The sequence below is a fragment of the Amborella trichopoda genome, chromosome 11 (genome assembly GCF_054954075.1).
Source record: "Amborella trichopoda isolate Santa Cruz 75 chromosome 11, AtrichopodaSantaCruz75HAP2 v2.0, whole genome shotgun sequence".
NCBI classification, from domain to species: domain Eukaryota; kingdom Viridiplantae; phylum Streptophyta; class Magnoliopsida; order Amborellales; family Amborellaceae; genus Amborella; species Amborella trichopoda.
The window spans coordinates 47,644,447-47,671,251 of NC_142346.1; the positions used below are offsets into that span (position 1 = coordinate 47,644,447).

At 35.7% G+C, this 26,805-nt stretch overlaps 4 protein-coding genes across 19 annotated transcripts in view; 2 read left to right on the forward strand and 2 right to left on the reverse strand.

Moving 5' to 3' along the window:
- Positions 1-2,310: 2,310 nt before the first annotated feature.
- On the forward strand, positions 2,311-4,667 carry LOC18427772 (phytolongin Phyl1.1). 2 transcript variants are annotated; one of them, XM_020663436.2, is made up of 2 exons: positions 2,311-2,527; positions 3,022-4,667. In XM_020663436.2, exon 2 carries the CDS (start codon positions 3,314-3,316, stop codon positions 4,073-4,075), a length of 762 nt encoding a protein of 253 aa, XP_020519095.1. In that variant the 5' UTR covers positions 2,311-2,527; positions 3,022-3,313; the 3' UTR covers positions 4,076-4,667. The 2 variants fall into 2 exon arrangements, with proteins under 2 accessions (XP_020519095.1, XP_011620999.1); XM_011622697.3 differs by having other exon boundaries at positions 2,311-2,447.
- A 3,641-nt stretch (positions 4,668-8,308) lies between these two features.
- On the reverse strand, positions 8,309-17,794 carry LOC18427774 (Pentatricopeptide repeat (PPR) superfamily protein). 8 transcript variants are annotated; one of them, XR_016043802.1, is made up of 3 exons: positions 17,429-17,794; positions 12,025-12,103; positions 8,309-8,768 (listed from the first exon to the last, which is right to left on the reverse strand). XR_016043802.1 is itself a non-coding variant. In XM_020663379.2 (2 exons), exon 1 carries the CDS (start codon positions 17,354-17,356, stop codon positions 15,218-15,220), a length of 2,139 nt encoding a protein of 712 aa, XP_020519038.1. In that variant the 5' UTR covers positions 17,357-17,794; the 3' UTR covers positions 8,309-8,830; positions 15,183-15,217. The 8 variants fall into 8 exon arrangements, 1 of the variants encoding a protein (XP_020519038.1); XR_002279906.2 differs by having other exon boundaries at positions 8,309-8,830; XR_002279905.2 differs by having other exon boundaries at positions 15,183-17,794.
- Positions 9,506-10,955, forward strand: LOC18427773 (uncharacterized). Its single transcript, XM_020663380.2, is given in 3 exon segments — positions 9,506-9,605; positions 9,608-10,762; positions 10,765-10,955. Coding segments are annotated over 3 exon segments (1,446 nt in total).
- Positions 17,795-20,994: 3,200 nt separating the features above from the next.
- The window catches only part of ATWHY2 (WHIRLY 2), a 27,218-nt gene continuing 21,407 nt past the window's right edge, over positions 20,995-26,805 (reverse strand). For 2 of the 8 annotated variants that reach the window (XM_088851195.1, XM_011622701.3), the window contains exons 8-9: positions 22,596-22,680; positions 20,995-21,325 (exon numbers count right to left, since the gene is read on the reverse strand). In XM_088851195.1, the coding sequence (XP_088707321.1) occupies positions 22,633-22,680 (48 nt within the window). In that variant the 3' untranslated portion in view covers positions 20,995-21,325; positions 22,596-22,632. Of the gene's footprint in view, positions 21,326-21,885; positions 21,993-22,595; positions 22,681-26,805 lie in introns of those variants that run through there. The other 6 variants (XM_088851197.1, XM_088851196.1, XM_011622700.3 and 3 more) reach the window with 4 other exon arrangements.

Genomic DNA, 26,805 nt, shown 5'->3' on the forward strand with positions numbered 1-26,805 from the left:
CTAAAATATCCATCAGAAAATGTTATTTTAATGTTGAAAAACTCTTTAAATGATCATCTCAATATCGAGATGTACGAATATGAAAAAAATAAATAATTGTTTTGAGTCTCAAAAATAGGTCATCTTGCACATAATATCTAGAGCATCCATTTTCAAGATTTTCATATGTTTATAAATCTACTTGATTTGAACCATTTTTGAAGTTTAAAATTTTATAATTAGAGATAAAAATAAATTTTTAGATAATCATAAGAATTTTTTACACCAAAATTAGGAGGTGCACCTTAATTAACTTGCTTAAGTTTGCAACCTTTATAAAACCCATATTTATTTATTGACCTGGTCTTTATTATTTAATAAATACTAATAAAGTTTTACTTTCCATCATGTTTTTTTTTTGCCAAACAAAAACATTTTATTACCAAAATAGCTGGAACCAATGGTTCCTCTTTGACTAACAATTACAGATAATGCCCTTAAATATGATAAGATTATCATAAGAAGCCATCTTAACTATGCCAAAGGTGAAGTTGTCGGGTCCAGGCCGGATCAGACCTAGTTAGTTCCCCAATCTATTAATTTTAGAGCTGATCTGGTCGGTCAGATCGGTGGGTTAGTCTGGTTCACATTTATTGGACTTGGATCGGACCTATCGATCAACTTCCTTGCAATGGTGAAATTGTCGTGTCTACGCTAGACTAGACCTAGCCAATTCCCAAATCGATCAATTTTCAGCCAGACCTACTTGGTCAGATCAATCGGGTTGAGTCGCGTATATCTAGGTCGGGATGAGTATTTGTTTGACTTGGATCTGACCTATGGGGCCACTTTTTGAATCTAGACTCAAACCCAGGTCGGCTCGATCAAATGGGCTACAGGATGGACCTAGCCCAACTTGCACCCCTACCATTACGGGGTAGGGTAATTGAGAATGGGATCTAAGGAGTTCCATTTTCTCAAGGTCCATGTTTGCAAATTGACTAGATCTACAAAGATAATGTATTACAAGATACTCTATTTCAAGACTTTAAAATTATTTTTTGATATATGTAACTATCGAGGTTGAAATAATCAAATTTAGGGTTTTTCAATACAAAATTTAAATTTTTGATGAGATTTGAAATACAGGTTTACAATGTCAAGTGAGCCAATGCTGCTTTTCTTTTATGAGATTGTACACTATGAAATCATTTAACATTGTTACAAGGCAATCTCAATCACTTATAATCACTATACGTTAAACTAGACTGTTTGAGTGTATCACAAAATTAAAAAAAACTCTTTAAACTTTAATATAATAAATAACACACTTACAAGCATCCAATTTAAAATCTAGCAAATGAAAATATTTGTAACTTGTTTGAATTAAAAATAAATGATCTCTTTACCTATTTCAAACCAATTCTCTCTTCGTATCTAAGTTTTTGCCTTTTTTTTCTCCGCGTCCTTTCTTTCTTCTCTCTGCTTTTTATTGGCCTCTCTGTCCTTTGTAGTCATTTTTTTCCTGCCTTTCTCTCTCTAAGTACTCTTTCCTTATTAATCATTCTTCTGCATTCTCTCTCTTCATGTCTCTTCTCTCTCCTCAATAATTTTTGGCCATTTCTCTCTCTTGATTAGTTTTGGCCCCTCGTCACCTTCCTTTTTGCCTATCAATCTCTTCACGTCTCTTCCCTCTCATTGACAACGTTTATCGTTGGGTTTTTATCTACTCTTTCTCTCTCTTAATTTTTTGTTCAGTCTCTTGACTATCTCTCTCTTCCCTCTCATCGATAACGTTTCTTGTTGAATGTTGGGTTTATAATTTTTAAAAGGTTGGCATCCGTAGGTAGAGAGGTAAGGTGCACCATTAAATTTTATCTTAGTATATAATTTTGATGTAAAATATTTTTAAGATTATTTTAAAATTTATTTTTATATTTAAGTATAAAATTTTTTATTTTAAAAATAATAAAATTAAACAGATTTAAAAACATAAAAAAATCTTGATCATAATCGGTGTAAAAAATATATTGTACAACGCTTCAATTTTTTTTATTTTTTATAGTCATATGTGTTGATGTCGAGGGATTTTCAACATTAAATCCACCTTTTTATATGGAATGGATTTATTTTGAGGGAGATCCGTAGTTCTACATCATAAGGTGGCGTTGTTATGTAAACTTTTTCTTTGGGTTGGTATCTACTTTTTCTCTCTCTTAGTTTTTGTCTTTTGACTCAGTCTCTCTCTTCACTGCTGTACATTTCTCTCTCAAGTTTTTGCACCTCCGTGTCCTGATTTTTGTTCCTCTCAGCTTTTGTTGTTGAGGATGTGAATATATGTTTCTTCTCGCTTTTGAGTACTCCCCCTCTCTCTCTCTCTCTCTCTCTCTCTCTCTCTCTCTTGGTCATTGGTTATTCTTCCTCTCTTGGTGGTATTTTTCTCCAAACATTTTGGCTCGGATTATCAGGTACTTCTGCGAATTCTTCCAAACCCTAATTTTGATTTCCATTTCATTGCCCCAATTAGCTGAGGCTTTCTGTCATCTAGGTAAGTTTCACCCTAAAATGATTGGACTATTCACTATTTTCTTAATCCCTTTGCTGATCTGTATAACCTTTGTAAATCCAGAAACAATTGAAATTGAATTCGTTTTCAATTTTCTCAGCGATTCCTTTCTTTCTTTGGGTTTTATGGATACCAGTACCTGGAAACTCTGTAATTATCATAATTTTCTTTGATCGTTTTGTTTTCTTGGGATAAATGATGAAAAGAAAATGAATATTTTTCTACAAAATTTGAGAAAATTCTTATTGCCGTATTTTCAGAATCCCTAAAAAAATGGTTTTTTTTATGAGAATTTCAAAATCAATTCTCAAAATCCCATCTATCCCATCTGATGCAATAATGAAACTAGAACCACCCACGATTGCCTTCATGCCCAATTTCAAAAGAATCAGAACCCGAATCCACTAATATTGGGTTCTTGCAAAAAGAATCTCAGAACCCTAACACAAGTTAACATGATTCTTTTCTTGTTTCAGAGTCTACAAGACCACAAATGGGGTATTCCCATACTTGGATTGATATTATTGGAAGGATTTGTTATATTGGCTAATATATCGAAATTCTCGATAGAAGATGGTTGTTTCCTTTCGATAATTGATATGATTTAGTTGAGCTATTGTTTCTTATTAGCCAATTCTGAAGTTATAGGGGATACTGGAAATTATTGTTCTCATCAAAAGGTTGTTGAAATATTGGTTTAGATTGCTCATTTTCGAAGTTACAGGGTACAAAAAGGTGGAGAATAGTTAATTTTGTAATCTGAGACTAATGGGTTCGGTTCCATATCTGGTTTTCTATTGTTGTATATCAAAAGGAAATAAGGTTGTTGCAGAGTTTAGTTCTGGGGACAAACAAATAGAGAACCAGGCAGCTCTATGCTTAGAAAAGGTGCCACCTTATCATATCTGGTATTTCCATACCATTGGTAGAAGAATTTATGGTTTCTTAATGGAGGATGGGTTTGTTTATTTTGCGATTACAGATGAATCAGTCGGTAAATCTAGGGTTCTAGAGCTCCTAGAACAGGTGAGATACGAGTTCAAGAAAATTTCGAAGAATGGAGTGATGGGTGTTTTGGGTTTGAGCCCTTCTTATCATGAACAAATGGGTCCTACTTTACGACACCTGGTTTCTTCCATAGAGGCCTTGCCTCAAGTAGAGGCGGCTGCTTCTGTTGTTCTGCATGTGGCAAACCAGGATTCTCAAACATCAACTAAGGATCCATTATTGGGAAGTTCTAACAGGTCTGATAAGAAGATGAAATTAAAGGAGAGGAATGACACTGGGGGTGAGAATCATGTGAAATCTGTCGAAAATAGGGGAATTAAGCTCGATGTAGATTGTGATTCTGATCAATGTAGGTTACCTGCTATGTCTTTGCAGAAGAGCGCGAGTATGAGGATGAGAGAGGCTCGAAGAAATTGGCGGCGCAACGTGTGCATTGTTTTGGTTTTAGATCTTATCCTGTGCATTGTTTTGTTTGGCATTTGGCTTGGGGTTTGTAAGGGGTTAAGTTGCCTTTCTCACTGATGGTGGCCATCACTTGATTGAAAGTGCAATCTTTTGTGTGATTAAGCACCTTAGGAAATCCTCTGCACCTGATCCATTGAGACTAACGGTTGCAATATTGACATTGGTTTTGGAAAAAGGAAAGGAAGAGAAAAGAAATAATTGTTAGGCTTTGGGACACAAAGCTCTTTCTGAATTTTCCATTGGTTTCAAAACTGGATTCTGTGAAGATAATGGTGTGATGTCTTTCAAGGGTTCCATTGTTGGATTCCTGCGACTTGGTGTATATAGTTGCTATTGGGGGTTCTTGGATCTCATATGTTTTTCACTTTCGAATAGTTACATCGGCTTGCAGTGCTGGGGTGCATGGTTTGACAAGAAAGATACGAGGCCTTACCCCAAATGCTGTGAATTCGGCTGGCATCTCTCAAGGGTTGTTGGTAGAATCTGGCTCAACCAATGGGTGAATTCGGCTGGCATCTCTCATAGGTTTTTGGTAGAATCTGGCTCAACCATGGAATTGATATATCTTTGTATCATGACCGTGCTTTCAGTTTGTGTATGAGAATTTCAACACGTGATTTTATCAAGTTCTTTTGCATTGTGTTTTTCACTTGAATGTTGTGCTCTCTCTCTTCCTGATGACTCTTCTTGAAATGTTGTGCTCTCTCTTACTGATGACTCTTCTTGAAATTTATCTTTATTGTGCACTGTCTCCCTCATCCTTTTTAGAATATCCAAGACACTTCAACTTGAAAAAACAAGATTTCTGAAGTTTCTACAATATGAATGACATGCCACTTATACCAGAAAACTTTAGTTGCTGACTCCTTCCTCTTTTACCGAGTCCTCATTGGAAGACAAATCAAGATTTCCATTAAGATGTAATCATCTGCAATTACTTTTTAAGGAAGATTGCTTACATGCTACATGTGCTATGTGTAATGTATGTTAAATGTAGAAAATGAACCACCTACCCACTTATAAACCTATGATATGTCATCGTCGTATTGTTATTCTCCAACAGTGTTTAAAAAGTCAAGACTCGCCTGCGACTGGTGGGGATCCCGAGCCTAAGTCCCCCCACAGCCCGACTAGGGCAAGCCTGAGTCAGACAAGGGAATTTTTAATCAGAAAATTTCAAAATTATGGAAAAACAGTAGACTTGGCCTATTCCGGGGGGTTTTCTAGCCCAAATTGTCTGATTCACAATCCTGTCCATCTCAGGCATTTTGTCAATTTTTCAAATAACCTGCTTTGCACTATGTACATGGATTTATCTAACATGCCAAAAGCATGGTAATCTCTTAACATGCTCCAGAATTTTTTAATATAAATTCTCTCTATTTGTTGTTATTTATGGGCCCAAGGACGAAAACTCTATCCAAGTTTGGTATTATAGTGGATTCAGCCCTAACAGTGCATTATCATATTATTGATACTATGTCAACCTTCTGTACTTTATTTTGGCGACATCCTATAATTGCCATTGCCCAAAATGATTCATGAAAGGGAGGGTGTTTTTACATTCCTAGTGGTTTGAGAATCTTAACAGCTATATATTGAATATGTTAAAGAAAACCCAATATGGGTAGATTTGGGTTCGTGATATTAATTGGTTTTAGGGCTTTGAGGATCTCAGCACATTTCAAATCCAGGGTGACTCACTCGGAAGAAAAATGGTGTTAATTTGGATGATGTTGAGTATTTTATGGACATCTTAGTGTCTATTAGAAAAATAAGGATCTAGTATAGACCTTAGGTTAACACCGTCAGATCAATGGAGATATGGCGTTGAGAAGACTGGGACCTATCACTTGGATCGTGTCTTATTCCGGTAGGTCCGACTATTTATAATTGTACGATCTAGTGATTTGGATCGGGAATCCAAAGTCCATATCGGATTCAATGGGTGAGCGATCCAAGTCCCCCTCTATATATGCAATTAGTGGTCCGGTGAGTGATCACAATCCAAATCAACTAGGAGGGCTAAAACTGGTCCGATCTAGGTCTATACCTTAAAACACTGGACTGGGCATGGTCCGAATCTAACGGACGGGATAGGCGAACCGACTGGATCCAAGTCACCCACACACAACGGGTATGATCTAAAGTCCAACAAACCAACAGAAGCGAGCTGACTAGATCCAACCCCACACACACAAAGGCATCAACCTTATATTATAGAGGTAATACCCCTCAAAACCCATCAAAAAAGTAGTTCCAGTGATGAGAAATTGTCAAATTGATCATCTTGGTATGTACGAATTTAAAGGAAAAAGAAAAAGCTTTTAAAGTTCCAAAAATACTGCATCTTATAACATATTATTTAGACCATCCATCTTATACCACAAGATCTTTAAGGGTTTAAGAGAGAGAGAGAGCGCAATTAATACATGACATCGACTTTAAACAATCAAAGTAAGACACACCTCCAATGCCGGACAAAGATACAATGAAATCATTTTTTTTTTCATATCCATACATCACAAGATCAAGATGACCAATTTACTCCTAACATCACTAACTTTTCCTATGTATTTTTAAGGCATCACACTGTTATATATAGGGAATGTATACAATGAGATCATTTATCTTGCACAGGGAGGTCACAATTACTTACAACCATCCGATGTAAAATTTGATAACTTGGGTGTGTTACAAAGTTCGTAAAAATTTCTTTTGAACTTTAAGCTTGGTCAAAGAAATAAATGTAACCACCCAATTTTACATCTAGTTAAGATTAATTGTGACCACCTTGTACAAAAGATAAATGGTATCATAATATATATATATATATATATATATTGGAAGAGACTACAAAACGCCTATGGGCAAAAAATGAACAGTATTTTTGCCCATTGGCTCGGCGTCGTCTGATGGCATGGATTAAATACCGTCACAAACTTAGTATAAGATCACAATCACTCTTGTCCATCAAATCTTAAATTGAGATGTTGTAAGTGAATCGCTCATTAGACTCAGAGTTCAAAAAAAAAAAAAATTGAAGTTTGTGGCGCACCCCAACCCATCCACTATAGGAAAAAGTTTATATTAGGATGGTACCTTATAATGTAGAACTACGGATGCCCCACAAAAATCCATCGGAAAAGATAGTTTTAATGTTGAAAAACTATTTGATTGATCATCTCAACATCGAGATGTATGAGTATGAAAAATAAAAAGATTTTAAGTCTAAAAAATAGTACATTTTACAACATATTATCTACACCGTCCATTTTCAAGATTTTCATATGTTTGTAGATCTACTTAATTTTAACCATTTTTAAATTTGAAATTTTATAATTAGATATAAAAATTGATTTTGAGATAATCCTAAGAACATTTTACATCAAAATTCTATACCATGATAAAATTTGAAGGTGCCCCTTACCTCTACACCTACGGATGTATCCGTATGCAAACTGCACCCCATATATATATATATATATATATATATATATATATATATATATGTCACTATATTATTATAATATAATAAAACCATACATCTAAAAAACCATATTTGTGTGACCCCAAATTTCACATACTCTCTTCATCCCAATAATCAATCCAAATAAAATAAAATTCGATTTGCACCATAGATATAATTAAAGTGAGTTCCTTCTGATAATAAATCTAGACCATCCATTTGGTGAACTTCAAAATAGATTTAAGACTTTTTATAAAAAGTACGATTTGTATAGAGCCTAGGCTCTAAACAATCAATTAGACCTAGGTTCTAAACAATCAATTAGAGCCTGACCTTCAAATCGTATCAAGAAATGTGGTTTCAATGTTGGAAATCTTTGTGATAGCCTTAAAATACACTTTTATATTTATTTATAAAGTTTAAAGCTTCAAACATAGTGTAGATCAACATCTCTATGAAAACTTAAAAATCTTGAAAATTGATGGTCCAAAAACAACTCTTCTAGTGAAATTTTTAAGGTAGGCTCAAATTTGATTGTTTAGAGCCCCGGCTCTATATAAACTTTTCCCTTTTATGAATTCAAGACCAATTTTTTCTTTTTGAATATTATTAGCCTAAAGCTATTTAAAAAAATTAAAAAGGAAAAAGATCCTTCCAAAGCTTAGATCTAAACATCTCACTAAAATAGACAGCCTCTATTAGTTAGACTAAAAAACACTTTTTAGTTTATATTTTCAAATTTTCCCCTTTTTTGTGATTGTTCATTAGAATGAAAAGAGTCTATTAAAACATTTAGGGTCAAACAAATAGCCCTAAGATGCTTTTTGAGTTACAACACAGTTACACTCATTTAAAGCAGAAAAGAGCTACAGATTTGAATTCGAAGTCTCGAGCATAAATCGAGGATTTAACAGACCCACTTTATGTACATTGAGGGCACACAAAACTAAATAAGTAAAACAGGAAAACAATATTGATCACCAAATTATAAACACCAAGACAATAAAACAAGATTCAACCCATATTTTGGAAGGAATCAAGGAACTTGGAGTCAACAGGGAACAAGCTGACTTGATAGTGGATCTGCCTCTAGATAAACATCCTCTTGAATCTGTTGAGATTCCAGGACATTTCTAGCAGCTTCAATAACAACTTGGTCACTCACATAATGCTGCCCACAAACTGGCATATAGATATCGGCACCACCAATTAGCTCCTTTTGTGTATCTCCAGTCTTTCATAGCGTGAAAAAAACCTTCTTGCCACAGAGCTCACAGCCAGCTGGTAATTTAGTAACAGAATCAGCTAAAGGGATGATATCAAGCTTTGATCCAAAGCTCTTCCTACCAACCAGAAATAATTTGCATATCAGTAAAGGTGTACAAAACTTCCTCAACATAGTGTGTCTAAAGAGGTCTCTTGAATATGACCTCTCCCCCTCCTTGCCAGACCCCCTCACCCAACTCTCTCTCTCTCTCACACACACACACGCGTGAGCGTGCACAAAATGAGCATCCCAAAATAAAAATACCAGCATGGTTAGTAATGTATGCCTACTTTCCCAGAGACTCTGCTGCATTGTAAATAAGAGTTGGTATTTTGAAATAAGGGGCAGTACCAATCGTAATGGTATTTTGAAATCCGGTCTTCTTCTGATCTTAAAGAAGCAAAAATTCAACAATAATTGAGGGGAAAATATGGCTGTAAATCAAGTTATGGAGAAAAAGTTATCTTCTTCATTCATAAACAAATTCTCTACAAAAATGTTCCAGTCCCTTCTAATTGGGTTGTCAACCCTCTTAAATACAAAATAAAAAAATAAAAGAAAATCTCTCTCTACAACCCATGTCTCTCTCTCTCTCTCCAACCCACGTATCTCTCTGTATCTATACGTCTTTCTCTCTCCCCAAGTTAATCTCTCTCTAGATCATGCAAACTCAATAATTTCCATCCCATGAATATACAAGCCCCTTTCCCTCACATGATCTACTTTCCTCCTATAGACCCTTATCATATCCATGAAAGCGCTTTGTTTGACGAAGCAGGCTGGAAATGCTTGTGCTTTGCTTAGAGAAATGACAAAGCACGGTTGCGTGCCAAATTCTGTGATTTATCAGACATTATTCATGCTTTTGTGAAGGAGGGTAATGTCAAGGAGGGTGTGAAGCTTTTAGATAAGATGTTATTAATGGGTTGTGGGCCTGATTTGGAGACTTTCAATGATGCTGTTGGTGGGCTTTGCAAAAAGGGTCAGTTTGTTGAGGCTGTTAAAATGGTTGACAGAATGATAATCCGTGGGTTCACACCAAATGCTTTAACTTATGGGATTTTGATACATGGGTTTTGCAAAAGAGGCATGGTCGATGAGGCAAATGCCCTTTTGAGAGAATTGCCTGACCCCAATGTAATTATGTATAATACTTTAATCCATGGTTACCTCAAAGAAGGAAGATTTAGTGAGGCCAAGACTTTGATGCATGAAAACATGATAAAGAAAGGATGTGAGCCTAATGTCTATACGTATGGTATCATGATGGATGCTCTTTGCAAGATGGGCAATGTGGGGTCGGCGAGAAGATTACTAGATGAGATGTTGATGAACGGTTGCATGCCCAATGTGGTAATTTACACTATCTTGGTAGATGGGTTATGTAAAGCAAGGAGATTAGAGGAAGCGTTTGAGGTCGTAGAGGAAATATCAACTCAAGGAATCAGTTTGAATGTTGTATGTTACAATTGCATTATACATGCTCTTTGCAAGGACCAAAGAATCAATCAGGCAATGCGACTTTTTGATAGAATGTCACAAGAAGGTTGCAAACCTGATATATTCACTTTCAATTCTTTGATCGATGGTCTATGCCAGGATGATAGGTTAGAGGAGGCTTTCGAGGTCTGTCGGGACTTGTTAGTACATGGTTTAATACCTAGCAACACAACTTACAATACCCTAATTGGTGCCCTACTGAGAAGAGGTTCTATAGAAGAGGCTCAAAACCTTGTGAATGAAATGATATTCAGAGGAAATTCCCTTGATGTTATCACTTATAATTCTTTTATTAAGGGATTATGCACAGAAGGGGTGATTGAGAGGGCCTTGGGTTTGTTTGAAGATATGGTGAGAAGATGAGTTGCTCCAAATAACATTTCTTAGAACATTCTGATAAATGGCATATATAAAACTGGGAATATTCAATCTGGTCTCGAGCTTCTAAAGGAAATGCTCCATCGTGGTTGTATGCCTAATATTGTAACTTATAATAGCCTGATAAATGTTGAAAATCTGGGAGGATAGGAGAGGCCTTGAATCTCTTTGAGAGGCTACAAGCCGAAGGAATAAAACCTGATACTGTTACATATAATACATTGATAAGCTGGCATTGCAAGGAGGGAATGCTTAATGATGCCATCTTGCTTCTATATAGAGGAATTAGTCATCGGTTTTATGAGAGTTTGGGGTTTCAGTAGAGAGAGAGAGAGTGTTTGGGCAGAGAGAGAGAGCAAAATAGGTTCTAGAGAGAAGATGGTGGGGACTCTAAAGAGGTGAAGATAAGGATCAGTAAGAAACGGCATGAGGAGCTCTTGGGAAAGATGGAGCTTCATGGCATGTCCGTTGATCAGATGATTGAGCTGCCCATGAACACAAATGGTGATAAACACAGGGGCTGGAGGCCTGTGCTTCAGAGTATACCTGAGGGTGAATCATGTTTGAAAGTTAGCGTGGGTTTGGGAGGTTGATCGGGGGAGAGAGAAAGGGAATCATGGCAAGAGAGGGATTTAGAAACAATGCCTTTTCTAAATTTGTTTGGGTAAAAAATATTAGTAAAAACTAAATAAAATATGTTTAGGGGGTTAGGCGATATAATAGAGTGAATTTTTATGTAGTAAGAAAGGTTTCGCAACCTTGGGTCAATGGAGAAATGACAGTTGAAAATGAGGTCTACAGCGATATTTTCCCAATTAATAATTCCATGCATTAACATAAGTTTGACTTATTTCCATAAAAAAAGCATCCAATTTGATCTATAAATTGCACTTGATTGTATCAGATAGACACAATTAGTAAGCAAGAATACATCAGTAGCAGGATTCGACAAGGTTGATTCCATTTAGAATACCCAAGTACCTAGAAAAGCATAAACGCCATTTTCAAATTTGAGGAAAGAAAAATAGGATGAGCAATGAATGGTGATGAAATACATAACCTCTGCAGAGTCAATCAAAAGCTAATAAAATTTCTCATATACAAACCCAATAATCCATAAATACAAACCTATCACAGGGTTTTCAAACCAAAAAACCTAGAAATACAATACTAATACAAACTAATATTTCTCATATGCAAACCCAATAACCCATAAATACAAACCCATCACAGGGTTTTTAAACCAAAAATCCCATAAATACAGTACTAATACAAAGTAAGGATTCTCATATGCAAATCCAATAACCCATAAATACAAACCCATCACAGGGTTTTCAAACCAAAAAACCCAGAAATACAGTACTAATACAATCTAATACAAGTTATTCGTACCTCTATGACAGCGAGCGAGAGGGCTTTCCCTTCTGTTGTCATCTGAGAGGCACAGAGAGAGGAAGAGGCGCAACTGAGCCTGGATGAGAGAGAGAGAGAGACGACAGTTTAGTAGGGCTTCCCTGTTGTAGTATGTGATAGCGAGGGACAAAAATGGAGAGAGAGAGAGAGAGAGATTGCGTATGAGAGGAGTAGAGAGAGAACAAAAATGGCAAGAGGGAGCAATCGTTTCGGCTCTGGTTTAGAGAGGGAGCGAGGGAAAGATGGCTCGTCTGGTTTAGAGAGAGAGAGGGACTGATAGCATTGGTCATCTGGTTTAGAGAGAGAGAGGGACTGATAGCATTGGTCATCTCGTTTAGAGAGAGAGAGGGAGTGACAGTATTGGTTGTCTGGTTTAGAGAGAGAGAGAGGGAGTGGTAGCATTGGCAGAGAAAGAAAGATAGAGTATGAGAAGGGTTTGAAGTACTTGGTAGGCCTGCCATCTCTGTATACTAGGAGGGAGTTTGCAGGGTTATGCAGGCTCCATTTTCGAAGGCAAAAAGCATGAGTTTTCCCTTTTGAATGGTGGTCGTCCATCTTCAGCGAATTCAGCCGGGCCGTTGGCGCACCAACATGCAATACGCAATGGGGCGTATGGCATATATATATATATATATATATATATATATATATAGGCTATGAACTGAATATAAAGTAGAATGAGAAGCTTAGAGAATAAAATCATAACTCTAGGACCTTATATAAGGGCATGATTTTTCCCCAAGTGCATTTATAAACTAACATGAAGTAACAATAAAGAGAAAGAAACAAAGGCACAAAATTGTAATTTTTTTATTTTTTTGATGCTGGGGCACAAAATTGTAATTAGGAGACAATAATTTATAATTTTGACTGTTGGACCTATTTACAAATCCCACAAATACATGTTCATTTTAAGACCATAATTGAAGCGCAAAAGAATCTAGAAAAAGAAGCTCAAAGGCATGCAAAACCCTATCTTCAAAGCTTATGTTAGTATCAGTTCATAACCTCCCCAAACAAGCGCAAATGAAATGCCATCAGCTTCACATATGCTTTGTTACTTTCAAAAACCAGTGCAATGGAAAACCCATTTTCTAGAAAATCATCACAAGAAGCCATGGTTATTGTTCTATTATACAGGAACTTTTTAAGGGCCATATGCAACAGTGATTATCTTTCCCTCAGAATCTCATGTTATAATTTTGAATTATTAACTCTATCTACAAGAGGTAAGTGAATATTTTAATCCACATCAATTCAAAAAACAAAGTGGAACATTTATAATCATCGGTTATACCCAAAAAATAAAAGTATAAATATAGTGCCAAGGTGACAGGAAGGACGTTAAAAGGTTTTTCTCCAAGATGGAAAAGATTACACTACTTTCTTTCAAGAAGTCTTCCCTCAATATTAAGATTTTGATTTCTATTGTTGGATCCCTGAGTTGCATGGCCATGGGTACTTGCGCAAGTGTCAGACATGGTATGCGGCATAGGATTCCCCATTCCTTGAAGAATAAGAGTTGCCAACACGCTATATTATAAAGAGAAAACCAAACCCAACATTGTCTACTAGTGACCTATTTCATGATGAGTAGCTATGACTTGGTTGAATTCATAGATGTCAAAGTTCATGTGTCTAATTAGAACAAAAAAAAAAGATCCAAGTCCAAATCAATGATGTACCAATTCTCGGTGAACAAGGAGAATCCATATCAGTATGTCTTGATATCTGCCAGACATGAGGATGGCACCCAAACAGAAGAATACATATAACATACTTTGGCACTCTACAAAACCATGGTCTTAAAGGTCCAAGTTTATCAAAATGTGAAGCAAATTAACCCAACACACTATCAGGTTATCAGAGAAGACTGATGAGTTCAACAATTGTAAAGGTAATTATGAACTTCTACATTGAATTCTCTAACCTATTCACTGTTTCAAAATGTGGACCATCCAGCGCCTAGGCGGTCCAGGGGGCCTGGGCACATCGCTTAGGCCTAGGTGCCAAAAATAGGCGGAAAACCCTAGGAGCCCGCCCAACGCCCAGAGTAAGAGGGAGGTAGAAGAAGAGGAGGAAGAAGAGGCAGATTCAGAAGAAATAGAGGAGGACGAGCATTACGTTGAAGAGGGAGATGACTTTGATGGTGATGGTGTCGAATTTGATGCATATGATGAGGCTTACTCTACTCCTTCAGATGATAATGATGATGATTGAAGAATGAAGAGTTGAAGACGCTTGAGTGCTTAACTCTTGGTGTTGATTGTTGATTGTTGAGTGTTGAGTATTGACTATTGTGTCCTAGACTGTATATTTTCTGAATTTCCGTATATTTTTTGAATTTATGTATTTTTTTATTTTTTTTCTTATTTTTAGTTTCTAGTTTCTACTATCTAACTTTTGTATGTATCAGACTATCAGTGTATGCTTATATGGTTTTACTGTTTTAGCATTGTATGAAAACATAGATTATGGTCTTAAGGATTATCAAAATTCACTTCTCGGCTTCTCCTCGATTCCTCCTTCATGGAGATATTAAATATGGATTATAGATAGATTATAAAATATCAAAATTCTCAAAAAATTTATCTTCTTTCTTTCAACTGGGCCGCCCAGGTTCTGGGCGCCCGCCTAGGCGCTGGGCAGCCTGGACCCCCAAGGCCGCCTGGTTACTGCCAAGCACTTTTTGAAACACTTAACCTATTATTATCAAGAATAACATCTGCAACTGTTTGCTCCAAGAAGTATAACAATATCCTTATGGGCTACAAAAAAACCAAAGTCCATTGTATCATCGCTGTTCAATGAAATGATACACCATGACGTAAAGAGAGTAAGATACACAATTGTTTCATGTTTTATTCTAATGGATCATGTTCTCTGTCCATCATTTCAACAGAATTTGATGTCCCTCACATTATGCTATACATTCCAATCTAAAAAGGACACTCAAGCATAGTGATGAAAAAGTATCAAAATGTACTAAGGAAATTGAGAAGACATTCCAGTCTTATTTTATATCATGGGTCACAAAGACATGTACTGAGCTGAGAGGATTAAAGGGACTTCCTTTTGAGAATAAACCACTAAGCGCACATTCTTAATATTGAAAGAAAGAACTTCAATTTAATTACCAGTGGATAAAAAGTTGGAATTCTCTCCTCTGCCTTTATGCCAATATACTGCTTCTTTGGAAAACATTGTTCACTAATATGGTCCATGTAACGGCATTGGGAACAAACAGATTACCAATTCCTCTATATAGAAGCAAGATGGCATCATTAAGCATTCCCTCCTTGCAATGCCAGCTTATCAATGTATTATATGTAACAGTATCAGGTTTTATTCCTTCGCCTTGTAGCCTCTCAAAGAGATTCAAGGCCTCTCCCATCCTCCCAGATTTGCAAAGGCCATTTATCAAGCTATTATAAGTTACAACATCAGGCATACAACCACGATGGAGCATTTCCTTTAGAAGCTCAAGACCAGATTGAATATTCCCAGTTTTACATATGCCATTTATCAGAATGTTATAAGAAATGTTATTTGGAGCAACTCCTCTTCTCACCATATCTTCAAACAAACCCAAGGCCCTCTCAATCACCCCTTCTCTGCATAATGCCTTGATAAAAGAATTATAAGTGATAACATCAAGGGAAAATCCTCTGAATATCATTTCATTCACAAGGTTTTGAGCCTCTTCTATAGAACCTCTTCTCAGTAGGGCACCAATTAGGGTATTGTAAGTTGTGTTGCTAGGTATTAAACCATGTACTAACAAGTCCCGACAGACCTCAAAAGCCTCCTCTAACCTATCATCCTGGCATAGGCCATGGATCAAAGAATTGAAAGTGAATATATCAGGTTTGCAACCTTCTTGTGACATTCTATCAAAAAGTCGCATTGCCTGATTGATTCTTTGGTCCTTGCAAAGAGCATGTATAATGCAATTGTAACATACAACATTCAAACTGATTCCTTGAGTTGACATTTCCTCTACGACCTCAAACGCTTCCTCTAATCTCCTTGCTTTACATAACCCATCTACCAAGATAGTGTAAATTACCACATTGGGCATGCAACCTTTCATCAACATCTCATCTAGTAATCTTCTCGCCGACCCCACATTGCCCACCTTGCAAAGAGCATCCATCATGATACCATACGTATAGACATTAGGCTCACATCCTTTCTTTAGCATGTTTTCATGCATCAAAGTCTTGGCCTCACTAAATCTTCCTTCTTTGAGGTACCCATGGATTAAAGTATTATACATAATTACATTGGGCTCAGACAATTCTCTCAAAAGAGCATTTGCCTCATCGACCATGCCTCTTTTGCAAAACCCACGTATCAAAATCCCATAAGTTAAAGCATTTGGTGTGGACCCATGGATTATCATTCTGTCAACCATTTTAACAGCCTCAACAACGTGACCCTTTTTGCAAAGCCCACCAACAGCATCATTGAAAGTCTCCAAATCAGGCACACAACCCATTAATAACATCTCATCTAAAAGCTTCACACCGTCGTTGACATTATCCTCCTTCACAAAAGCATGAATCAATGTCTGATAAATCACAGAATTGGGCACGCAACCGTGCTTTGTCATTTCTCTAAGCAAAGCACAAGCATTTCCAGCCTGCTTCGTCAAACAAAGCGCTTTCATAGCAACCCCAAATGTATAAACCGTTGGTGAAATCCCTCTATTCAACATCGTGAAAAACACAGGGGGAGCCATCTTATGACAATTGTGAGATACCAAAATATCCAAAACCACATTATAAGACCTGAAAGTGGGTTCACACCCAAAAGAGCCCTTCATCTCATCTAAGAGACGAGCAGCTTTCCCTGGTAGATTATGCCTCCCATAATATTTCATGATCAAAATAAAGATAGGTTCTGTGAAGACAATGTTTTCTTCTTTCATTCGTCGCAAAAGTTCATTAATGGCCTTAAATTCTCCAAAAGTTCCAAGCTTATCAATGAGTGTATAATATACATCATAAGTATGGGAGTAGCCCTTTTGAGAGGCTGCCCATTCGAAGATTTCAAGAGAGAGAGATAGGTCGAGAGGAAGAAAAAGTAATTTACATAATCTTTGTGGAGTGATTCGATTAAAGGATTTTCGAAGCTCTTCAAGGCCAAAGGGCTTGAGGATTTTCTCCCATTCATTCTCAGAACTCGACCTATGGTCTCGGATTCTCTCGAGTTTAGCAGGACAAGAAGAAATTAAACAGAAATAATAGTGGAAAGAATATAAGTTTTTTCTAGTGACAAATTTCGCATGGTTCAATCTCAAAATCATATTTACATGGTACCTTGTGGGAAACCAATCCCTCAGCTAATAATTATCTTCAAAATCTAAGTATTGGGGTACCTTAAGCAAGTGTAGCCTTCGCCAATGAACCCAACGTCTTCAGTTCATACCAGGAAGGTCCTCCATCAGAGATCGGTTTCGCTGCCATGGATGTAGTTTCTTCTACAAGAACTGCCAGAAATCCAAAACCCAGCAGAGATCGAATAGTTCTCTCCCCTGGTCCCTATATCCCGGTTTAGAAACCAGGAATCCAGGCTCTGACCTCGAATGCCTTCAGTTTCTTTCTCTCTCTAAATTCTCGACCATTATCTTATTTCCCTCTCTCTTTATTTCTCGCTCTAAATTCTTGACCATTCCCTCTCTCTTTCTCATGCTAAAATTCTCGACCGTTATCTTCTCCACTTCTGGCTTCTCCACCCTGCAACTCCCGCCCCCTCAATAATTAAATAAGCCCTAAAAGATTTCCTGCTCTTTAGGGAGTATTTTGTACATTTACTCCTTCGAATTAAGGATACTTTTTAGATTTGAAAATTTGGAGATGTAATCTCTGCAACCCATAGAATGATCTCGACAAAATTTTGTTGAAGTGAATTATCTACAAAGAGATCATTTAGTTTTTGTACATGAATGTCACAAATATTTTCACTCATTAGATATTAAATTGGATAGCTCAAATTAGTTACGAAGACTAAGAAATTTTTTTTTTTTTTTTGGTGAAACTCTGTGTCTATTCAATGACACTTCTTGCAACTACCCATATTGAAACTTAAGGGACAAGAATTACTATGACCTCCATGTACATAAGATAAATAGACAATCTTATTACTTATATATTAAACAATGCCAATGCCATACGACTAAATAGAAACCGTATCGCAAAAATCAAAATTCAAATTTTTTTTATTTTGAAAATAATCATCTAGTAACCCTATTATAATTTCCAAAATTTTAGACAAAAAAATCCTAAATAACTGTTTTGAGTGAGGGAATAGGTTAACAATATGCTCCCATAGGAGCATAATATATACACTCATAAAACAGTTTAGTAAGAGAGAGAGAGAGAGAGAGAGAGAGAGAGAGAGAGCTGGAGGCGGCCTTTTCCTTAAAGTTGAAAGAAACATGATAGAGTGCCAATATTCTCTCTCTCTCTCTCTCTCTCTCTCTCTCTCTCTCTCATCATCAGATGAAATTTGCCTCTCGATCCCTCTTGTGCATGTGGATGTGTACTTGAAATTGGGAATTGCAGTTGTTGCGTCTAATCCTTGTTATACATTCTATTCTCTCTTCAAAGATTTTTAGGCCCCTCAACTACAATATGCTAAGTTTGAAAACCAAAATTAAGAAAAGAAAAAGGAGAGTTGTATATTGTGAATGTTACACGGGAAAAAAGAAAAAGTTATTACGGCCCGTGTACTTGGGCGTTTTTCAAATGATTTTACGCCTTGTTTTATACGCGAGCCTATAAAATAATGAGAGGAACACTATCGGCCTTGTCCCTCTTTTGAAAATATCTCTCTTTACTCATTAGTTGGTACTTTGTTCATTATTAATATGGGTAAAGTGCATTTCCAAAATTTGTCATGAGACCCGTGTCAAAAATTCTTAAGTTGATGCGAGAATTTAATTTTATCACTAACTATAAAATTTTAAACTTCAAAAATGGTTCAAATTAAATTGATTTATAAACGCACAAAAGTCTTGAAAATAGATGGCTCAAATAATGTATTGCGAGTTGAACTATTTTTAAGATTTAAAATCTCTCTCGTTTTTTTTTTCATGTCTATGCATCTCGATGACAAGATAATCAATTTGATGTTTTTTCAACATTAAAGCAACCTTTTTCGAAGGATTTTAAAGGTACACGTTAAGTTCTACCTTTTAAGGTGTCAATTTTATATAAACTTTTTCCTCGTATTTGATGATAACTTTTGCACATCTCCATTACAGAGTGGATACTCTTTTATCTCTTTACATCTACACCATCTATCATAAATCATACCATGATATCCACATCATTCATCACACAGTGGATACTCGATCCCTTCACATCTGCACCATCTATCATAAATCATCCCATGATATCTACATCATCCATTGTCAATGGACAATGCAAATCGTCCACTAACATTTGCACCATCTATTTACAATTGACATCGAGACTGCATCCAAAAATCAAAATTTGGGTCCGATCGGCACTGTCCGTTTTTAGGAGACACAGTCCCACCATCTGCATCTGTTGACACACCAAATAATTTATCCTACACAAAGATGACAAAACCAGATTTTCTTCTTTGGGTACTAATAAGTGAAACAAGACAGAAGAACCCTAACTTTGAGTGATGGCACCCCTATTGGTCAAGTTGTTGATCATTCCACCCTCTTAGTCAAGTTATTGATTTGAGTGAAGCCATTTCATGCTGGCCAACCAATTGATAATTCTAACCCATTCCATATGATTTTGAGCACCCAAATGATCACCCCCTATAGGCCGCAACGATGACTGTTATCAATACCAAAAGTACATTAGGTCAACACATTCTCTTCTATTGATATTCCTAGTTCACTAATCAAAATAATTCCCTCATTCACATCCATATTATTTTTAAGGATATTATAATTTCTAAAACTGATCAACTTTAGGTCTGAGACTAGCAACAATTCGATCAAAATATTACTTCTTCTGAAGCTTGATCTTAATCCGATGTTACTGCAAAGAGCTGCGCATGGCTACCCATACAAGCGGCAAGAACCTCAGGGATGAGATCCCAAAAATGACCACAAGTTCACCTGTCATACTTTTGTGACCAAAAATATGAAAAACAACTTTGCGAAGCACCAAGCTTTGTCGATGAAGATTTAATAAAATAACTTCCTGCACAACTCGTCAATTATTACGGAACCGTTGCATGAAATCACACCTATATAAATATAAAGATTGTATACAATGAGACCATTTACCTTTGATACAAAGTCGCAATTACTTATAAGATGTGAAATCTAATGATTTGGGTGTTACGAAGTTTGAAAAAAATTCTTTTGACGTTTAAGCTTAGTCAATGGATAAATGCAACTACCCAATTTAACATCCAATAGTCAAGATTGGCCATGACCACGTTGAACCAAAGACAAATGGTCTCATTGTATACCTTTCCATAAATATATACTCATCAGGTCAAGGACCTAAAGGGTCTGTAGACCTAAAATAGATGGATTTAGGAATTGGGCTTGAGCTTGACTGATTAGGAGTTAATATTTAGTAGTGTTACATCTCAAGTTTGAATCCTACAACTGAACTACGAAATAAAAAAATCGATGGGCTCGACAGTGCTGTGATGGAGAAAGAATGGACGCCCAACCAAACATTTGTATGTGCAAAAATGCATGTGCTTAAAATTCATAGACGAGTGCATACACCCATGGAGAGAGAAATTCTTATCTAAATAAATTCAAAAAGAAAGCAAAGCAAGCACCTTGGTCAAATATGAACACTCTACCCAAAACATAGCATAATTCTATAAACCAGTGTTTTAAAGCCCGGATTGTTTGCATGGATAGTCCACTGTACCGATTTGGCCGTCCAAATTGGTGATCCAGATTGGTTGAAGTTATCAAAAATAAAGTACACATTGAAACAGAAAGCTAGATGAATTTCATTTTATCCAAGACACCATTTGTGAAAGCACATTTAAGTACAAACACTGACCTTCATGAGATTATCGCGACCGCATTCATAACACGAATTACACAAAACATGGAGATTTTCTATTACATTGACAAAAGCTGATAATCAAAGTTAAGGATGCCCAAAAAGGAGAGAAACCACTCTGATGTTTATCTGTCCCATTCAACCTCTGAGGGGGGCAGTCTCACGATATTTGGGGAAGGCAGATTCTCTGGAGCAAGGCGCATCATTGGATTAGCAATTCGGTCCCATCCCATCAGGTGTGGCAGGATGAACTGTGTAAGGACCAGATGCTATTTGAATCCGATATAACAACCTCATAGATGCATGCACATATGCAAGAAAAGTATTACACACATGCACAAACATGTATGACTATGACACAAGCAAACATAAAAATGCACAAACGTACACAGGATACAGAAGCTTATTCAACACAAAATAGAAATCATGTGTGCATCCGTGTGTGTGTGAAGCAGATATAATTAAATAACTGATACTAAAAAGGTAAATATTTGGTAAAGATTCAACCAAAAGAATGTGCTGACCATATTTTTAAATTTATAGGAAGCTTAAACTATAAATGTCTCCATGCCGGCCTCAGATACCACATGTTATAAATATAACCATAATTCTTGGTGGAAATTAGGAAAACATCACCACATAAGAAGTAATCATCATCATAAGCTAGACGTCAACTAAGACAACAGTATCTTGTACAATGGCAGTCATTTAAGTATTAAATAAGTGTTAATGCCATGAATTATAGAGTTCAGTCATAATGATCATCGAACTGGTTGATATATAAATTGTTGAAAGGAAATGTTCTCCAAGCTTCTCTAAGATATTTACCTCCGTAAATGGACAATCAATTGTTTTGTAAGGTTTCTACCCATCATTTTTACTGCTCGGATTCATAGCTAAGTGGTAGAACATTTGAAACTTCCAAAAGAAAAGGACTAGTTAGATAAAGTAGCTGTAGGAACATCTTATCTGATAACATTAACCAAAGGAAAAAGTTTACATATAGCCAAGGCTCTAAACAATCAAATTAGAGCCCACCTCAAAAATTTTACTAGAAGAGGCTGTTTTGATGCTCAAATATCCTCAAATTGATCATCTCAACATCAAGATGCATGGACAAGAGAAAAAAAATGGATTTCAAGTTTTGGAAATAGTGCATCTTGTAATGCATTTTTGGACCGTCAATTTTCAAGATTTTCAAGTTTTGATCGATCTACACTATTTTTGAAGTTTTAAATTTTATAATTAAATATGAAAATATATTTTAAGGCCATCACAAAGATTTCTAGTATTGAAACCATATTTCTCGACACTATTTGAAGGTGAGCTTTACTTTGATTGTTTAAAGCCTCGGCTCTATACAAATCGCACCCTTAACCAAATGCCACTCATTTATACAAAGTCTGCCAACTCAAGTGTTCCAAAAGAAGCTCCATGAGTATAACAAGCCTCTCTCCCTACTCTAGTTTGGATCATATGGCAAGGAAGAAATCAAGGAAAAAAGGAAAATCCTCACCATACCTTTCAAGGGACAGCAAAAGGAGATGATATAGAAGATTCAAAGTAGCATATCGGAAGACAAGATAATACCCCCATAAATGAAACTCTGAAAGAGAACGGGAAATATATGAAAGAAGAGAAACAGAAATCCAATTGATCTTACATGAGATAGAGCATTTCTAGTAAGGTCTAAATGCATATAGAGAGATAAGGAGAAACTTGTAGTAGGGATCTTGGTAAATATTGTATCACATAAGGGTCTACCTCATCTCTTGTAAATTTCCCCATATTAACACAATGGGTGGAGTACCTACACAAACCCCTTCTTACATTGTGAAAAAAGTAATTTCTATAATACATTATTTCAGATGATCCTTGACAATTATAATTGTTTTCTGATTTTTTTTCTTTCTTTTTTTGCAGTTCAGAAATAGTATTTGAACTCAGGGTGTCAGAACTAATCCAATAAAATGATATCAAATGATATGAAGTCCAAATTTAAGAAAATTATCTTTTCTAATCCATTAGAAAAGATATTGCCAAATCAGCAAGGGGGGTTTTGAAGTCAGCAATCATTGCTTTAGTAGATATAGACTCATAAGATATCCAAGTCTATGTCAAGTATTTTGATAGAGGGATTGTATACAATGAGATCATTTACCTTTAATACAAGAAGATCACAATTACTTACAACCAGTGTTCTTTTCATTTCCATTGCCTTTTAGTTTTCTATGCTTATGCTCAGAAGATCTATAATTACTATAGTCACAGAACAGGCATAGTTAATCTATTTCAAAATATGTGCTTTAGATGCCACTTTCAATAATTAGGTTATTGGATTTTCTGCTTGAACCAGAGATGAACGTTGGATTGTCACTCAAAATGTTGCAAAGCTCGTGTTCAGTTTCTTTGTCGCACTTAAAGCTGGACCAGCTTCAGCATGGGAAGATACTAATCTATAGAGATTTAAAATAAGTAATGTAGTTCCCTAATGATATGAAAACTTTACGTATTTTCGATCTTGTATTTTATTAGGATGTGGTTTGTATAAGGCTGAGGGCCTAAACAATCAAAGTAAGGTGCACCGTCAAATAGTATCGAAAGATGTCGTTTCAATACCAAAGATCTTTATAATGGCCTAAAAATTTATTTTCACCTCTAATTATAGAATTTAGAGCTTCAAAAATAGTTTAGATAAAGCATATCTATGAACACTTGAAAATATTAAAAATCGACAGCCTAGATAATGCATTCAAAAATGCACTATTTCCAAGACTTTTGAAGTCCTTTTTTTTTATATCCATGTATCTCAAGATAAAGATGATCGGATTTGAGGGGGCATTGAAACAACTTCTAGTAAATTTATGAGGTGCGCCTTAGTTTGATTGTTTAGGGCCTCAACTGTAGATAAACTTTTTCCGTTTTATTAAGATGATTTTTAGTACAGGGAATGTTATATCTAGCAACATGTTTTCTTGATTGAAGGGGATCTTTTGATGGGGATTGATTGATGCTTCTGATCAACATGTGTCTGTATAAGCTTGGACCATATAGGAGTTGTTATAAGCTTCAAACCTAGTGAAACACTCTATATCTATGTTACTCAAGACACAGTAATGCACAACACAATACCAAAGCTGATGTATAACCTACTAAATATAGAATTAAGTCATAGAGTTCATTAATCAAACAACTTTATATATACTGTTTTTACTGCCCTAGCACTGGCTCTATTAGTGATTCATTTTGTACCCATGATTTTTATAGACGGCAACTATATAAAAAAAGGCATCTAACCAGGTTCATTTTTTACTGCCATAGCACTGGCTCTCTCTGATCTAAGGATCTTTCCCAAGGCTATATTCTCTCAAGAGCTTCTAGTTGTGGGTGGTGTTACCAAACTAGTAAGGTTGTATTGACCAAAGCTTCTTCTACTAAGGTGATTATGTATAATTCCAGGGAAATTATTTTTATTTCTGTTGTTATTTGATGAACAAAAGGAATATTTTGGTCACTATTATATGCTTCCACTGTTTTTATAGCTCTTTTACTTGAGTTTTTTCTTTTCTTAAGCTATGTAGTTGCCTTATTCAATGTAATATAAGAGAAGGGTAGAGTTAATTGAATTTGAAGAAGTTAAAATAGTACATGTTGATTGAAGGTTACTTTATCTATGTATATTCTAAGATGCATCATGCATGTATACTGTAAGTTGACTCCATGTGGATTAACATATATATATATATATATATATAGGAAAAAATTTATATAAGGATGCTACCTTATAATGTAGAATTATGGATGTCCCTCAAAAATGCATCGGAACAGGTAGTTTTAATGTTGAAAAGCCCTTTGATTGATCATCTCGACATCGAGATGTATGACTATGAAAAATAAAAAGGTTTTAAGTCTCAAAAATAGTGCATTTTACAACATATAATCTACACTGTCCATTTTCAAGATTTTCATACGTTTATAGATCTACTTGATTTTAACCATTTTTTAAATTTAAAATTTTATAATTAGATAAAAAAATTGATTTTGAGATAATCCTAAGAACATTTTACATCAAAATTATATACCATGCTAAATTTGAAGGTGAACTTTACCTCTACACCTACGGATGCATCCGTATGCAAACTGCACCCACATATAAATGCACTCGCATATATATATGGAAAAATCTTAAAAACGCTTATAGGCGAATTGCTACCGTGTTTTTCCGCCGTCTTTGCCTAAAACCGCCACAGACCTACGGGAGCCGTGGCGGTTCCCCAATATATTTTGCATCAAATTTGCGTGAAAAAACTCCCGCCACGGACATGCTATGTCTGTGATGATCTTTAATCCACGCCGTCCAAAAAAAATCAGACGGCGCCAAGCCTATGGGCGAAAATACTGTTCATTTTCGCCCATAGGTATTTTGTAGTCTCGTCTTATATATATATATATATATATATATATATATATATATATATATATATATATATAGAAAATACCAAGCTTAACCCACTAGCTCATATGAACATACATATGAGCCCAACGGCCCAAATTGAATACAGGCTGATCTAACGGTCACGACCTTATTTCGTATTTTAATTTTAATTTTTTTTCTACAAATCCAAATAATTTGAAATTTTAGGCGTGTATTCTTAAAAAATAGGATAATCTAATAAAAATGTCAAAAAAATTATTTGCAAGAAATAAATTGACCAAAATACCCTTGAAACGTTTTGGGGGTATTTTGGCCAATTTAGTTTTTGCGTAAAATATTTTTATTAGATGTGCCTTGATGAGAAGAATGGACGTCTAAAATTTCAAGTTATTTGGATTTGTAGAAAAAAAAATTAAAATTCAAACACGAAAGGAGGTTGTGACCATCAAATCGGCCCAGATTCAATCTGGGCCGTTAGGCTCACATGTTCATATGAACTAGTGGGCTAATCTCAGTATTTTCCTATATATATATATATATATATGGAAGATGCTAGGGTGAGCCCACTAGCTCACAAAATAGTATAAGCCTAATGGATCTGACGACCGAGAGTATTTGAATTTTATTTTGTTTTCTACAAATCCAAATCACTTGAAATTTTAGGTGAATATTCTTCTCATCAAGCCGCACCTAATAAAAATATAAAAAAAATAATCCGTAAAATTAAAGATGACCAAAATACCCCCAAAAATTTACGGGGGTATTTTGGTCATTTTTTTGTGTAAAATAGTTTTTTAATATTTTTGAATATTCACCTATTTTTTATCAAGACATGTCTAAAATTTCAAGTGACTTGGACTTGTAGAAAAAAAATTAAAATTCAAACACTATCGGGCACCCGTGATCATTAGATCGACCCATATTCAATCTGGGCCATTGGGCTCATTTTTTCTTGTGAGCCCGTTGGCTCACAGATGCATTTCCCTATATATATATATATATATATATATATATATATATATATATATATATATATATATATATATATATACGCATTCACACACACACACACACACATTGATCTAAACAGGATGAGGACCTTAAATTTTCCCTTAACCCATCCCAAGCCAAGGTAAAGAGTGGGTTGCGTTAGGTAGTCAGCCAGCATAAAGTCGTAAACTTTGTCACATCTTGTCATGAAAGTCGACACGAAATAATTGGGATAAAGCCTGGATGATGATGATGATGATCTTTTCTAATCCTTTGAAGTGTTCAAACTGTCACTAACAAATAGCA